Here is a 16,878-nt window from a genome sequence, read left to right on the forward strand (position 1 = left end):
CTTGTATGTACATAGTTTAAAACAGCATTAGAACATTGCAAAAAAAAGTTGCATTCACCTCTAAAATGTATTTAGTAAGAAAGTCTACAAAACACAGCTGATACTAAAAATTGAAATTTATTTTCCCCTAGCAAAACAGTTATTATCAAATTCTTAAGCTACTGTGCACTCTGTATAGCAATTCTACTTAAATTTGTTTATTTGCCTGCTAGAGAGTAAAATTAGTATGTGCGTAGAAGGTGAATGATTCTGCACAGACTCTTATGATAAGAGTAGCTTGATACAATTTATAAATTTGCAACAATGTGATTACTGCCGAGACTGACAGGTCTGCATATTTGAAGTAGGAGGTAAGCTCCTTGGTATAATTCCTTATTCTTTTTTTGCTGTTCCTCAAAATATGAAATAAAAGATTAGTTACAATGATTTTTTTCCTGCTGAGGGAAAGAATAAATTCTTGTTAACTCAGCTGACAGTAAATTTTAGAGTTAAAAAAAAATGATGGAAGATATCTTAAAAATAATTGAAGGCAACATTTCTTAAAGACCTTTATTCCATATCACTCCAGATACCAACTTTTAAATCAAGAAGCCACTATCTGCCATTATTGTTCAATGTGTAAATACCACCTACCCCACCTGGGCATTGGTAAAGATCACAGCTCTCAATTAGATGCTGTGCTGTTTGTTGAATGCCACATTTCCGCAAGGGGCTGCCTATGATGGTCATCTTATAAAGCACTGTTTAGAACTTTTAAATCTAATATTCAGGGTACTAACAACTCAGACCACGATCACAGGGTGGGATGTGGGGAGCTCTGATACTGATCTGTAGGGCTGTAACAATAAAACCCGAAAAACCCCACAGCTATTGTGTCATAAACTGTTCCCAATCAGCTTGGTCTGAAATCTCAAGCCTCTTCCTTAGCAGCTCAATGAATAAAAGGCTTATGCTTTCCAGTATATATGTATGCAAATTTTATCAAGAATAAAATCAAAGAACTCATTTTATTTAGCTGAATATCTGAGAAAATAAAAGGTTATGATTATAAGTCATATAACTTGTGTGGCTCCAATATGCTGATTAAGAGTGTGAGCTCAGGAGCCAAAATGTCTGGGCTGGTTTACCAGCTCTCTTCTGCCTGTTGGATGTGTGACCTTATCCTCCATACCTGTTTCCTCACTAGTGAAAGGGATGTAAGAGGACCTCCTATAACATGGGCTTGAAGATGAAAATAAGATAATACATATAAAGGATCAGGAACAGGATCTGATACACAGTAAGCTCCTGATAAATGCTGGGCTGCTCCCATTTATAAAAACCAGTGGTTAAAACCACTCCATAGCTATTATAGAGGAAGTTTCTATTAATTCCAAGGATACTGGCATTTTAACCTGAACATTTTAAGAATATTGAATTTGACTAAAATATCTTTGTTGTCCTGTAGATTATATGTATGTCAGTGTAATTTATGAGTAGATAGCAATATATTCTCAGGGGAAATTATGACTGGCATTCCACATAGGTCAACTTCTCTGACTGCCGCCTAAGTAAAGTAACTTTGCCAGTTCCACAGGCTATCAGCAAATACTTTCAGGACTCGTTATCTTTTCCAGTTCTAAACTACAGAAGCTACATGTTATATATTTAGGATCAGAGCTTATAGACATCTATATTTATGATTTATATATTTTTTATGAGAGGAATAATTTGTAATGCTCTATAAATCTTAATGGACATGTATACTAAAGAGTGTAAGATGAAGAAAAAAAATCTTTAAACTAAACCAATCCTCTGAACAAAGTCCTTCTTGCTTCCTGCTCCCCCTCATCAGCTCACCTCTATCCAACCCACAAAAGCTTGTATCTCCATTACCACCTCAGGTAAATGCTTACTCAGGTATAGACCCTGAAATGTCTTTAAATACATAAAACAGGGGTGCCTGGCTGGCTCTGTCAGTTGAGCATCTGACTTGATTTTGGCTCAGGTCATGATCTCATGGTTCATGAGATTGAGCCTTGCATCAGTCTCTGTGCTATCAGCAGATGGAGGCTGCTTGGGATTCTCTCTTCCTCTCTCTGCCCCTCCCCCCAACATAAATAAATAAACATTTAAAAAATATGCAAAATAATGGTGTGGTGCTATAATTACACTGCTCTGTTCAACAGCACACATATGCTATCAAGTTATGTCTTTTTTTGTGGTAAAGAGGTCATACAGATAAGAGTGGGACAAAATGGCTTAAAGGATAGAGAACATTTGAAATCTCACTGCCCTAAAGTCATTTTAAAACATTCCTTCTCTTGCTTCTCTCCCCAGATTGTCAACATACATTTTTATTTTTTAAATGTTTTATTTATTTATTTTGAGAGAGAGAGAGAGAGAGAGAGAGAGAGAGAGAGAGAGAGAGAATGCCCGTGTGAGTGGGGGAGGGGCAGAGAAAGAATCCCAAGTAGGCTCCACATTGTCAGCACTGAGCCTGATGCAGGGCTTGAAGCCACAAACTGTGAGATCATGACCTGAGAAAAAAACAAGTTGGATGTTGAACCAACTGAGCCACTCACGCACCCCTACATATTTTTTAATGCAAATAAATATACCAGCTGTTGTTACCTGTAAAATGCTTCCAAACATGACCAATCCCAAAGGGATTTCAAGGTTGTTAGAATTATATCCTTTGTAATTTGTTTTTTGCTTTCCTACCAGAATCACCTAAACAAACAATACTTACATGGAACTTTTATAAAACTCTAGTAATTTTTCCCTTTAAGGACTTTTTATATATAATTTTCATGTTTTATCCTTCAATAAAAATAAGTACTATAATTTATACTATAACATATGGTACATGTATGATCACTAGATGATTCACACAGAGACACACATAACAGAAAATTAAATTTTCCTCTACTTATAATAGTCTATTGGAAATCTTCAAGTTATTGCCCATCTTATTTCTCAAATTTTTGGCACAAACTAAGAAACATGAAACAAGGAAGAATACTAAGTAAAATTCATCTAGGAATTGCAATCATAGTATTATAAATTATAAATGTTTTTAAATAATTGATTAAATACCACATAAAATGTAATTACGTGATGATTCTACTTAATATATCATACAGAGAATTGGGGAGCCTAGGTGGCTCAGTCGGTTAAGCATTCACTTTTGGTTCGGGTATGATCTCATAGTTCATGAGTTCAAGCCCCACATCAGGCTCTCTGCTGTCAGCGCAAAGCCTGGAGCCTGCTTCAGATTCTGTGTCTCACTCTCTCTCTGCCCCTTCCCCACTCGTGCTTTGTCTCTCTTCCTCTCTCAAAAGTAAATAAACATTTAAAAAAATTTTTTTAAATATATCATACAGAGAAGGCAAATAAAATCAGAAAACTGAGATCTTAAAGTTGGAAATTGCTTCAAAGGGCATCAAACTCAACCATGAAGTAAATTTGTGCTTCATTGTTCTATTTTATTTTAATTTTATCAGCTACACAAACAGACACAACTTCGGATATCAGAGACCAAAGAAACATAAATGTAAATGGTGATTTTTTTTAAGGTTTTAAATTTAAACAGGTGGAGTCTCAAATGTATCCCTGCACTTTTTGCAAGTTCACGGCACATCACTTCGCACTTATAAAAGACCTATATTAGTACCTGTTTTTGCTAACTGAAAGAACTCTGAAGATTTTCACTTCTACAATAAAAGGCAAAAGCAAAAAAGGCATTCAACATTTGCTTTGCCAGAGAGCTGGACAGCTCTTATAGAGGCAGCAGGGACCTCAAGCAGTGGGAATGGCCCCACCAAGCTCCTTTCCTGGGAACCACACTCAGCATCGCAACATGAAGTCACCAGAATTTTGAGTTGTGTCTGTGAGCACCTGTGCTTTGTTTTTATTTATTCTGTGCATTCATTAGCAAGGTGTGCCCTGAGGTATTAGAAAAGCCTTAGAGAGACTATATTTTAGGCCTAGGAATGCATAAAAAATTTCCATATAAATTAATGGTGCAGGGGTGCCTGGGTGGCTCGGTCAGTTCAGCATCTGACTCTTGATTTGGGCTCAGGTCATGATCTCAAGATTGTGAGACTGAGCCCCGCGTTGGGCTCTATACTGAGTGTCGAGCCTGTGGGGGAATCTCTCTCTCCCTTTTTTTTTCTGCCCCTCTTCTGCTCTCTCTCTCTCTCTCTCTCTCTCTGTCTGTCTCAAAATAAATAAACATTTAAAATTGATTAATTAATTAATTGTAATCGCTTATTTGTTTTACACCATTTTGGCCTATGAAAAGTTTTAGAGAACATTCCACTTTGGGATAGCAGAGGAAACCTGTATTAGGATAGCTAGTGTGAAAAACCCTGGTATGAATTTGCTGTTTTGACTTCTGAGAGATCTTTTGGAAATGCTTTGATACACAGATAGTAGAAAAACAGTTGATGGTAGAAATCCAGATATTAGACAAGATATTAGGTACCTTCTGTGACTTCACACCATTCCGAGTGTCTCCACATTACAAATGTGGAGATAACACCACCAGCCCCACATATTTCCTAGAGCTGTCCAAAGGTAGAAAAGTATTTTAAAATACTTTGAAAACAGCAAAGTGCTATAAATTCAAAGCATTTTTTGTTACATTCATTTACATTTGTACTGTCCTACCCAGAAATTTTAATCAGCCACAAGTAAACATTCCATCTACGTACTACATGTCATTTCTCACTGTCAGTAAAAGAATCATTGTGATATAGTGAATGGTGGCCCTCCACAAATGTGTCTATGTCCTAACCTCCAGAACCAGTGAATATGCTACATGGCAAGAGGATTTTGCAGATGTGATTAAGAATCTTAAGATAGGGGGAGTATACTGGATTATCTAGGTGGGTCCAATATAAGCCTAAGTATAAGAGGGAGGCAGAAGCGTCAGAGTAAGAGAAGGAGATATGACAATGGAGTGAGTGTGTCTGAGAGAGAGCAGGTGGTGGTGGTTGGGGGCCAGGGAGGTTGGAAGATGCAACGTTGCCGGCTTTGAAGATGGAGGACTGAGTCACAAGCCAAGGAATGCAGGAGGCTCTAGAAACTAGAAAAGGCAAAGAAAGAAATTCTCCCTTACAGTCTCCAGATAGAATGTATCCCTGCCAATACCTTGATTTCAGGCTTTTGACCTCCCAAACTATAAGGTAATAAACTTGTGTGATTTTAAACCACTAAATTTTTGGTAAATGGAAAACTAATGCAATCATGAAAACAGCCTATGATCCTGCTACCGATAACCAGGCTTCTTTTTTTTCTGAGAGCACACAATGAGTGTAAAATAATAGTTTTGATCATTTTCTGAATCTATCGCGAGAGTCATTTCACCCAGAGTGGTGAATCATTTAACTCCCCTCCACTGAGACGAATAATTGAGCTAATTTAAGTCCTGGTCTGGAATTTGCTGTGTGACCTCAGGCAAATCACATAACCTCTCTGTGTCTCAATGACATTATTTATAAATACTTGGGCTACATACTCAGAAATAGCCTGAAGTGTCATACAAGAGAGGCACAATGTATTTTGGTAATTCTATTGAGAAAGTCATCATCGCTGACTGGAACAACTGATAAGTACCACCCATCAGAGCTCCTCCACAAAAATATCACTAGGAGTTATTGAGGTTTGTCTGGATTTTAGCAATACATGATTCCAAATGTTTAGTGCAGGATAAGCCTGAGGGACATGTCAGGCACACATTAACACAGATTTCTGGAGGTAAATGGATGAGGAAGGGTGGGGAGAGAAAGCACTAGGGACATAAGAGAGAGTCTGGAATATGAAAGCAGTGTGGAGCCCCTGAAAGTTTCTGAAAGGCTTTTATGATCTCTGCAGACTATTCCAGGAGTCGTCTAGCATGTGAGCTGTGGCATGTGCAGTGGCTCTTGGCAAGCTGTGTCACTCATCTCCTTATCCCCAGTGACCAGGCACAATAACCAGTATTTAATATGGCTCACAGTATATGTGTTAAATGACTGAGTGAATAAGCCCAACTAGCCTTTCTCATCTTAACTCTTCCCTAAATGCTATGTCCTGGTGGTGCCATTCACATAATATGTCAATGGCGCCTCTTGGACTTTTGAAAACAGCATCTCTGCCTCCCTTCCAGCTCTGTCTCAGAGAGGCAGACTACTGGAGTCTTGTAGGCAAGGGATAGTGAAAGCCTGAACCAGTGAGAGCAGTGGGAATGGAAAGGAGGAACAGGCGCCAGCATGATTTATTCTAGGGTGGTTTGGGAGATAAACTCAAATACTCTTGACTAGTCAAAGTAAAATCTTCTTTGATTTCTTTCTTATTTTCCTTGAGAATAGTTCAATAATAATCTGTTACATAAAAGTGCAACTCTTATCATGTGTCTCCTGTTAACCACAAGTTACTATTCCCGTAAACCTCACTCCTCTGTCAAAAATTTATATTGACCCCATTTTTCTATTTGGGATCTAGTACTTCAGTCAAAATCAAACCATCTAGAGCAATATGTTAAGGAACTGGAAGGACAACAAGGAAGTCTGAAATTTACCATTTTTTACAAGTATGCCAAAAACTCAGACCTATGCGCACTTTTCTTCAACATTTATTATTTATTTTTGGGACAGAGAGAGACAGAGCCTGAACGGGGGAGGGGCAGAGAGAGAGGGAGACACAGAATCGGAAACAGGCTCCAGGCTCTGGGCCATCAGCCCAGAGCCCGACGCGGGGCTCGAACTCACGAACCGCGAGATCGTGACCTGGCTGAAGTCGGACGCTTAACCGACTGAGCCACCCAGGTGCCCCTTCATTTTTCTTGAGTCCTAGGTCATAGAAGCATTTGCCAAAATAGCACTAACAACCTTTATTTCCATAATTTGCTTCCCAAAGATAGATGAAATGATGAAGAGAATTAATGCAAAGCAAGAATCATTTTGGGTATAAAGCAAGCCTCTGATTCAAATGGAGTATTTTGAAGTTATACCCCTTTAATGAATACCCAAGATGCCGTTACATTTATTTTCTATGGATTAAGTTAAAAACGAAAACAACAACAACAAAAAACTACCGTATGATCTTTTTAGAATTAGATAGCATATACATAAATTAATAAATAAATTCTTCCAATTTTAAATATATCAGATGATGAGTATTTATGGAATCATACCAAAAGTTATTAAGGAACATGTACACATTTTGTTTGATACCTAAGAGTTATAGGTATAGGTAGCTAGCTTGAAAAAAAAAAAAACCTCCCCTGGATTTATATTTTATACTTAAGTGTATCACCTTGGGTATTAAACATGCTGCTAGCTATCTCCTAATGAGCACCTGAGCTGTCATTTTTAATAACAGAATGACAATTATTATCTCTAAGTTCTACTCCCTGAGAATCATTTGTGCAATACTTAATACAGGTAAGAATAGAAACATACTATTTCGCTTATAAAAAATAGTATTATTTTATAATACCTGGCATAACATTATAGAAAATGGAACAGACAATTATTTACAATAAAAGATCAACATGTGCCCAAGTGCATGGGCCATTTCAATACTCAGCAGAACTTTATACGAAATTTTAATCATGAATCTCAGTTGTTCATTGTAAAAAAGGTCATTGGTCTACATGAGAAAAATATTCAAGATAAAATATAATAAAACAAATAACCCAAATACTTAGCCATTCTAATCTTAGTTGTTTTTTTTCTCAATTGAAAGCAGACACGAAAGACGAATGCCATAAAAACTGAGATTATCTAATTCATCTAAGTACACACGCCATCAGTACGTAATACAAGCAATCGTATCATAGCCTGTGTAATTCATTGGTTACAGTATTCTAGAAATTTTACTTGATTTTCAAATACTAAACATTAAAACCATATTACCTCTTCCACAAAGCTGTCTTTCTTCTCTAGCATTTCTCGTAAAGTCTGGAGAATTTTAATGCACAACTTTTCTTCCTTCTCCATCAGTTTCTTTGTATGATTAATCAACCTGAAAGCAAAACATGAAACCTTAAATACAACAGTGATTTCTCTTTGAGCTATATACTAACATATACTAGAGGGAAAAAAACATCACACTATTATTTGAAAATATGAAGTAAACAAGATACCTATTTTAAAAACTTTTTAAAATTACACTTAAGCTCATAAACTTTGTATTACAAACCATCCTTTGTTTTATAGGTGGTATATCTCAGTGCTTTTAAATTTATTCAAGTAGCGTATTTTAGTGGGACACAATACTCTAAAAGACAATGAGACACTGATGATGTTTAATCCCATTGTATGAACTAAAGCAATTTGAGTAGTAGAGAAATATGAATATTTGTAGCATATTACATTTCATTATGTTGTACTATATTATTTTCTCTGTACTGTGTTACCTTAATGATACAGGTGCTGTAGCAGTATACAACACTGCAACCTTAGCATAATGGGCTGCTTTCCAGTTTGCATTAATAATAATAATGTGCTATTTTTCACTGCTAGGACTTGGTAGAAATCGGCGGTTTTGTAATTAGAAGCAGAAAACAACAACAAAGTAACATCAAGACAGTCTATCCATTTATTTATTTTTTATTTTTTTATTTTAGAGAGGGACTGGAGAGGGGCAGAGGGAGAGAGAGAGAGAGACAGAGACAGAGAGAGACAGAGAGAGAGAGAGAGAGAGAGAGAACCTTAAGGAGGCTCCATGTTTAACATGGAGCCTGATGCAGGGCTCAATCCCATGACCCTGGGATCATGACCTGAGCTGAAATCAAGAGTCAGATGCTCAACTGATTGAGCCACCCAGGTGCCCCTCCATTGACTATTTTACTATAATTTGGGCAAAAACTCTAATTTTGTAGTGGTAACCTTTGCACTGGTGTCCTCTCAGGAGAAGAGTTTGAGGATCACAGCTATATACCATCCTCAAGAACTCAAAACCAAGCAAAATGTTTATAATCACTATTTATAGTTTAACATATATAACTCTTAAAAACCTGCTTCCTACAATGACCCTGTGAGATATGTCTTCCTAGAAAAACAAAATGATGTCAAACATAATGTAATGGTCCCATTTCAGTGACATAACAGGAGTACCATGGGGAAACCCTGAGGAAAAGTGAGCTTTCACTAGATAATACCTAGTAAGTGGTTATCAGGCATCAAGGTGAAGTACGAGGACTTCCCATGGATTCTCTCAGTTCACCCTCACAATGCTACACGTTCTACTATCGGGTTCAAGAGAAAACAGAGGTCCAGAGAGATAAAGCAACTTGCCTGCAATTACACAATCATTAAGTGGTGGGATCTGGAAATAGACCCACGTCCATCTGACTACAGAGCCAAGATTCTGAAGCACCATTCTGTGGTGACACCATGCATTTACTAATCTCTTGAGTCTCAGAGTTACTGTGAAGAGAGTCCCCACACAGCCACCTCTATATAATATGATAAGTGTTACAACACAGGTAATGACACATACCATAAACTAGACAAAGAAATGATTACGTTCTGTTGGGGGAGTTTCCTAGGGCTGATCAGAGGTTTCAGTGAAGAGTAACTTCTAACAATGAAGATTTCACCTAGCAGAGAAAGGTGGGGAGGGAAGACATCCTTCCAAAGGGCACAATATGAACAAAGGGCAGAGGCAGAAAGCTGACCATCATATACAGGAAATGATAAGTACTCCAACTGCCAGCTGACACATGAAGACATGAAAGAAGACAGGTTAAGACATGCAATCTGAAAAGAAGGAACTGGGAATATTATGCTAAACAGTGGACTTTACTCTATAGAAAATAGGGAACCACCATTATCAAGGACCTGAATGGCCCTGCCCACATGTGAAAGACAACATGGAAGAGTGAGAACAAGGCCAGGGGTGAACAGGGCATGTGATGGGGTTATGATGCAAGAAGTAATAGAGAAATAAAATAGCCAGGACTTGGTAAGTAATGACAAATGGGAAATAGAAGAAGAGGAGGAAGGGCAGATCATAGACACCTGAAATTTATAGACTGGGTGAACAGATGGACAGCAATACTTTTCAATGATACCTAGGTCATGCTGAAGGAATAGCATGCAGGAAAGGAAAAGTGATTTCCTCTTAGACATGTGAACTCGGACAAGGTGTTCTAGATCCACGCAGTCAGGCTCAGCAGGCAGAATAATTCTTCTAGAGTTCTCCTTGCAAGGAAAATATCTGCCTTCCTGAAACTTCTGTTATTTGGTCTTTTCTTTCACATAGTAGTCTTTGAATCCATGAAAATAGTTTGGGTGGGCATTGTCAATTTCTTTTTATTTTTTTCTCTCAGACTATTTTAATTTTCTTTAACTCCTCTTAAATACTTAATTTACTAACGATTTGCAAATAGCAAGCATAAGGGTGACCACCTTATGCTAGGGGTTTATACAAGGTATTTGCCCATTAAATAATGTTTGGTTGAGTAAAATCCATGGCCTTCTAATATTTTTTTCTATGATCTATGCAAAAATAAATTTCATGAAACAACTCACCATATAAATACAGGTGTATTAAACTAACACAAAAGTTACTTTTACTATATGAGATGCACTCTGATTTTTATATCTTCCCCTAATTCATTTTTTAAATTAGTGGCTGCCTCTCTTTCTAAATTAATTTTTAAACTCATAAGTGAAACACATCCCACAGTGTGATAAACACTGAGATTATCCTTCATAAGGGAGGAGTAAGTGGTGATTTGAATATTGTAACCAGATGCCTTAAAGGTTAACACCCACATTGACCTGTTCTCTCTTTATTCTCTTCTCTCTCCATATGACAAAATAGACATGTGCATTTGGGTTCTTTCCTGGGATCTATCCCTCACATTCTCCAGCAGACCCATCTGAGTCAACATGTTCCAAGAATGAAATTCATTTGAGGAAGTCAGAAGCCCGACTAAGGCCTTGGACCTAAGCTGTATTCTCTAGCTAAGCTTTACCAGAGAGCTCTGCACAGTAATACAAGGGCTCTTGCATAGCTATTAATAAAGTTGGATTCTAATTTCATTAGATATCCTTGCAAATAAAACCCTTGGTTCTTCACAGAGTTAGGGAAAGGGTAAGATAATCACTAGAGCAGAAAACAGATATTCCCAAGTCGCTGGCCATACTAAAATCATAATAACACAAAAATCTCTTCTCTAACCACTAAAGTATGTGACTTTTTTTTCCCATCTCGGTGTATTATCTGTCATATGTTCCCACTATTATTTCGCTCTGTTTCTCTCCTTTTAGATACCTGGTGTTGCAACGGATTTGCTTTCAGCACATTTGCAGCACAGGTCAATATTTTTTTGGCATTTTGAGTGAACTTTATATCATCTTTTCATAGATGTATATCTTTAAGATCTAGACTGGTTCCATCCAACATAACATTTTCGGCAATAATTGAAATGTTGCGTACCTGTGCTATAAATTTGTTGGCTACTAGCTACATATGGCTATTAAGCACTTAAAATGTGGCAAATGTGACTGAGGAACTGAATATTTTATTTTTATTTTTATTAACTTAAATTTTAACTTGAATAGCTATGTGTAGTTCGTAACTATTGTATTGACAGCCTCATTCTTGACACTGAGCCAGCCAACTTTTTTCCTCAAGAGCCAAAGAGTAAACGATTAGGCTGTGTGGGCCGTATATACAATCTCTGTGGCCACCAGCTGACACTGGTATGATAGCCACACAGACAATATGTAAATGAAAGTGTGTAGCTATGTTTCAAAAAACTTTATTTGTAAAAATGATCAAAAGGACCAGTGTACCCTGAAGCCAGTGGTTGCCCATCCTGTTCTAGATTATCAACCCTCTGGGATATATCTGTAGTATCATATGAATTTCCTGGAGTTAAAATTCTCATTTATTACCCACTTTTTATTTTTTATATTTTTATTACCCATTTCCTAATTAACATTCTATGCATTGATATACATTCACAGGAGGTAAAGGATATTTCCCAAAGGCCCTATTTTTTATATTGAATTACTACTCAATATCTCTACTGAATTTTTTTTCTAATGGCTTCCACAGTCATCAGTTTTGCAGATACTCTGGACCTCTTCATTTAAAAATTCTTGTTAGGAGACTGGCAAGTGTCCAGACAAACACATTCTTTCCAGTCCCTATAAGACAGAGAGGGTCTAGAGCCAAGAATCCATGATTCAGGCCATAATACAGAAATACCACCCATTCAACATGATTCCTGTAGTCAGTTCTTCTCATCCCGTATCTTGTTTTCTCTCTGCAAATCCCAGCTTTAATTGGAAAAAGCAAGAACACACTTCTTGTGTCCCCCAGTCCCTCCATTTCTGCCTCAGTGCATCACAGTCAACAGAGGGGTTTTGAGACCTCTTTGAGCAATGTCCTCAATGACACAGGAATTAGCTGTGATGGATAATGGTCAAGGGGTTGGCAGCCTCCTCCGACTGTCCATCCAGATACTCTTCCCAAGAAGACCAAGTACACCTGACTGGCCATTGTGAGTGAATTACTCAATGAGCACCCTCAGCATTATGATATGTCTCTTTTTTTTCTGGAGCTGGTTACATTTTCTGTCAGAACTTGCAGCTCTTCCTTGAGAATTGCTCATTTACCACAAAAATGGAAATATTCTAGGATAAACACATCAGCTATACTAGATCTGACAATTCCCCAAAAAATGCTGAGAGAAATAAGTAAATGAGAGGGCTGCAGATGAGGAAGATCAAGGCAGCATGGCTGAGTGCTGGGCTGAGACGTCACAGCTCTTCATCTGAAGCATGCCTCAGCCTTCTCACCACTAAAATGAGGCTGAGACGTCAATCTCTCAGAGTGTTTGTGCAGATAGATGATACAAGAGGTAAGCACACGGAGGACAACGATGCACACAGTAAGACCTCAATAAATGCTAGTTCCCCTTCCTTCCTCTCTGTTAAAGAAAATAAGTGACGTGAAACAGGAATCTTTTGGAAGGTCACCCCATATGGTTATAGCGAGGAATTAGAACCAAAAAAACAATTGCATGTGAAATTTTGTGCCCAATAATGAATGACACATTTCATTTTCAGGAAATTTCAGCAAAATATAACCTGACCTTCATCAAAGAGAAATTTCAATTGAATCAAGTTAATTATTTTGGAAGTATATTTTAACATGCATTTCAGACCTTTCATGTACTCTGTGGACTATCATTATGTACCAGCAGAGTAAAAAGCAGAAATGTGTTAGAGGCCGTCTTGGTTTGGTAACACAAGCAGAATCTCAGATTGTACACACTTACTTGGACATGAAAGCACCACATCTTATTCTTGCATCACTCCCCTCAGGGAACAGTAGTTCTGGACTATACAACACATCAACCAACACTGAGAACTCAGCCTGCATCATTGGGCTGAACTGTTGTTCCAAGGAGGCCACGACATCCTGAGAAATAAAGCACAAGAGAACCCATGTGAAGATCTAAATCAGACTTCATACTTTTAAGATATGACAGGCCTAAGAATACTAACCAGAAATGAGACTTGGAATTTCAGAGATGCACCCTACCTTCCCATGGCATCAAAAGTCTGTGCTTTAAGTATAGTCTGCTTTTCTATATGAGTACTGCTTGGGGCCACCTTTTTCATTTACAAGATAAGAGAAGGGTGGGTAGGTAGATGATTTCTAAGGATATATATACAAAGTGAAAAGTCAGTAAAGTCACTGTGATGAGCCCTATAGTATCTAGGATTTTAATAGAGACCCGGTAGGTATTCAGCAAATTAGGCTAAAGTGGGATATTTTTAGGAACAGCTAAAAAATAAAAAGATTCTCTATGTGTTTCTGATCATCTGGAACTAACCATATCTTCCAACAGGGAAATTCCTTGATATGATATTTGAAGCAGTATTAGCACTTCACAGGGATTTGATGACATTTAATACTATTTCAAATTACTTTTTTTTTTCAATTTTTCTAGAGAGAGAGCACACAGGCAGGGAGAAGGGCAAAGGGAGAAGGAGGGAGAGAATCTCAAGCAGTCTCCATGCCCAGTGCAGAGCCTGACGTGGGGCGTGATCCAACGACCATGAGATCATGACCTGAGCCCAAATCAAAAGTCAGACACTCAACTGACTGAGCCACCCAAGTGCCCCTCAAATTACATTTTTTGATAGACATTACTGGTCACCTAACCAAGAGCTTTTCTTCATCCTTCTTGCTAACAGAATTCCCATGTTGTTTCTCAATTAGGGAGCAACGTCCTCAGGGAGATGAGGCCCCTCGGCCTAGGGTCATGGTTGATTAGTATAAGCCAATAATGGTCATTCCAGTTCCCCTCCCAGTGATTAGTCTAAGCATGATTATGTGACACAGTCCTGGCTAACAGGACATCGGGTGAGGCTTGCTAAGCAGAGACGGTGGTGTGTGTTAGGGGAGGAAGGGGCATACTCTTTGGAAACTACCTAAGGCTCTCAAGACAGCTTGAGAATGTGAACCCAAAATGTGAGGCAGCCCTCATAAGACCTTTGGAGACCAGCCTTAAGCTGAAAGCCAACAGACCAACAGTGTCAGTGCCTTGATCTATCGAGCTACTAAATTAACCAATGCAGGAAGAGTCCCAACTCCAGATTCCTTGCTATGTGGAATGATGTATTTTTTTTTATTGTTTAAGCCACTTTTAGTTAAAATCGTGTTAATTATAGCTGAATGCATTCGCACCGACATGTTTCTAAAATGGTCTGTGGGCAATGACAATTTACTGAACATTCTTTAATGACTAACGCATCCCTTTTTTGTTTTTAAAATAACTGTGTTAAAAGACAAAAAAAAATCTTCTCACATAAAGCAATATTATTTTTCCTTTTATTTATTTATTTTTATTTAAATCCAAGTTAGTGAACATATAGTGTAATGATGGTTTCAGGAGTAATTTCACCCATACCTGTGACATATTTTGTTAGGCAGAAAACTGGTGTCAATTGCTTTTTGTTACTTTCAGCTATAGCAGCACAGATGGGGGTACCACCTCTCTTCATTTCTTATGTCTAGGTTTTGGGAGTTAATTCTTTCTGGATTCTTTGTTTCCTTTTTAGCAAAAGTGACCATTTCTACTTCAAGTATTCTAATAAGCTTTCTGAGAAAATTCTGACGACAGGTAAAAGAAACTACCAGGAAGGCAATAACATAAATCGGAAACTAGATGTTATATAAGGTGGGAAGAAAATCTGCTTATCAACTATAACCATATTTAATAAAATGTCACTAAAAGGTGCCTATTTTTCAGGTTACCTCTCTTCATTTTATTTACTAAACAAATTGTGCTCAGGTTCCTATGATGTGAATTCTGTCTTCATCGTTTATTTTGATCATGGGCCAATATGTAATCTTTCTAACTTGTTATTCCCCCATATTAAAAGTCGAGATAATTATACTCCCAATCACATGGGTTTGCCGGGAGAATTAAAGGTAAGTATGTAGAACCTCCTCTAACACATACTGGCCTCTTTTTATTCCTTGATACATGTTTGTAATCATTACTGTGGAGTACCAGTTAGCTGCAATCATTACCCTATTAATAAATCCAGTGTTTATTTTGCTGTCCTCATCTTACCCAACCACTGCTAAGCATTTTACACACTTGCTTCTACTCTGTCAAACACTTTCTGCTCTTGGCTTCTGTGACATCATACTTTCTCTATTTTCCACCACCAACTCCCAGTAGCTCCTGGTCGTTTCTTACGAGGGATCTCATCCAAGTCCATGGTTTTAATATCCTATATGTGCTTGAACATCCCACTTTTATATTTCCTGCATGGACATCTTGCCAAGATGTCCACTCTGGACTCCTATTCAACTGCCTGTTTGACAGACCCACGTGGACATGTAAACAGGTATCTCGCACTTAAAATCCCCCCAAAAGAATTCCTGATTATAATTCTCCCATTCCTATCTTAGCAAATGATTCAATCATATCATATCCTCTATTCTTTCCAACACCCCACAACTCATCCACCCATCTACCAAGTCCTGCTGGCCTTACAACCAAACATATCCAAAATTCATCTACCTCTCTTCACTACTATCACTATCCACTTAAGCCACACTGCCATCATCCTTTGCCTGAATTAATGCAAGAGACTCACTGCTTCCATGTCTGGACCCTATAATCTATTTATCTCTCAAAATCCAGTAAGTAAATCATGTCATGCTTATCCTTTACTGAAAAATCTCCAATGATTTGCCATCTCACTTAGAATAAAATCCAAATGCCTTACCAAGCAAGTCTCTACATGACTGAGTTCCTAATTTCATAATCCTCTCTTCCTTTGCTCTCTAAACTTCCACCCCAATGGGCCTCTCTTGGTTCCTCAAAACTGCCAAATTCATTCCAGTCTAAATACGTTTGAATTTACTATTTTCTCCCAATAAAAATCTCTGTCCTCAAATCTTTGAATAGATTATTCCTCTTCATTAATTCGAATCTCAATTCAAATGTCACCTCAACAGAGTAGAGTTCCCTGCTAAAAGATCTTTCTCCCAGTATTTCTTCACCATGTTGTTACCATGCTTTATTTTATTCATAGCATTTTTTTAATGTTTATTTATTTATTTTGAGAGAGAGAGAGAGAGCACACGTGTGCATACACATGAGTGGTGGAGGGGCAGAGAGAGAGGGAGAGGAAGAATTCCAAGCAGGCTCCTTGTTGTCAGTGCAGAGCCCAACGTGGGGCTCTATCTCATGAACCTTGAGATCATGCCCTGAGCCAAGATCAAGAGTGAGATGCTGAGCTGACAGAGGCACCCAGGTGACCCTCATAGTTTTAATTACCTAACATTAAAGCATCCATGTAATGGGTGAGGACAGACCTTCCATGAGAGCACAGAGCCCACAGCTCTATCTCCAGCACA

General features: G+C 38.0%; 1 protein-coding gene across 7 annotated transcripts in view; it reads right to left on the reverse strand.

Annotated features, from left to right (window-relative positions):
• Positions 1 to 16,878, reverse strand: part of ITPR2 (inositol 1,4,5-trisphosphate receptor type 2) — a 485,861-nt gene that overhangs the window by 213,766 nt on the left and 255,217 nt on the right. For all 7 annotated transcript variants that reach the window (XR_003413010.2, XM_053226056.1, XM_027035788.2 and 4 more), the window contains 2 exons: positions 13,271 to 13,413; positions 7,884 to 7,992 (listed from right to left, as the gene is read on the reverse strand). Coding sequence is in view for 6 of the 7 variants with exons in the window: in XM_053226056.1 (XP_053082031.1) it covers positions 7,884 to 7,992; positions 13,271 to 13,413 (252 nt within the window). In the remaining variant the exon portion in view is untranslated. The remainder of the gene's footprint in view (positions 1 to 7,883; positions 7,993 to 13,270; positions 13,414 to 16,878) is intronic.

The sequence above is a fragment of the Acinonyx jubatus genome, chromosome B4 (assembly GCF_027475565.1).
Source record: "Acinonyx jubatus isolate Ajub_Pintada_27869175 chromosome B4, VMU_Ajub_asm_v1.0, whole genome shotgun sequence".
Lineage (NCBI taxonomy): Eukaryota > Metazoa > Chordata > Mammalia > Carnivora > Felidae > Acinonyx > Acinonyx jubatus.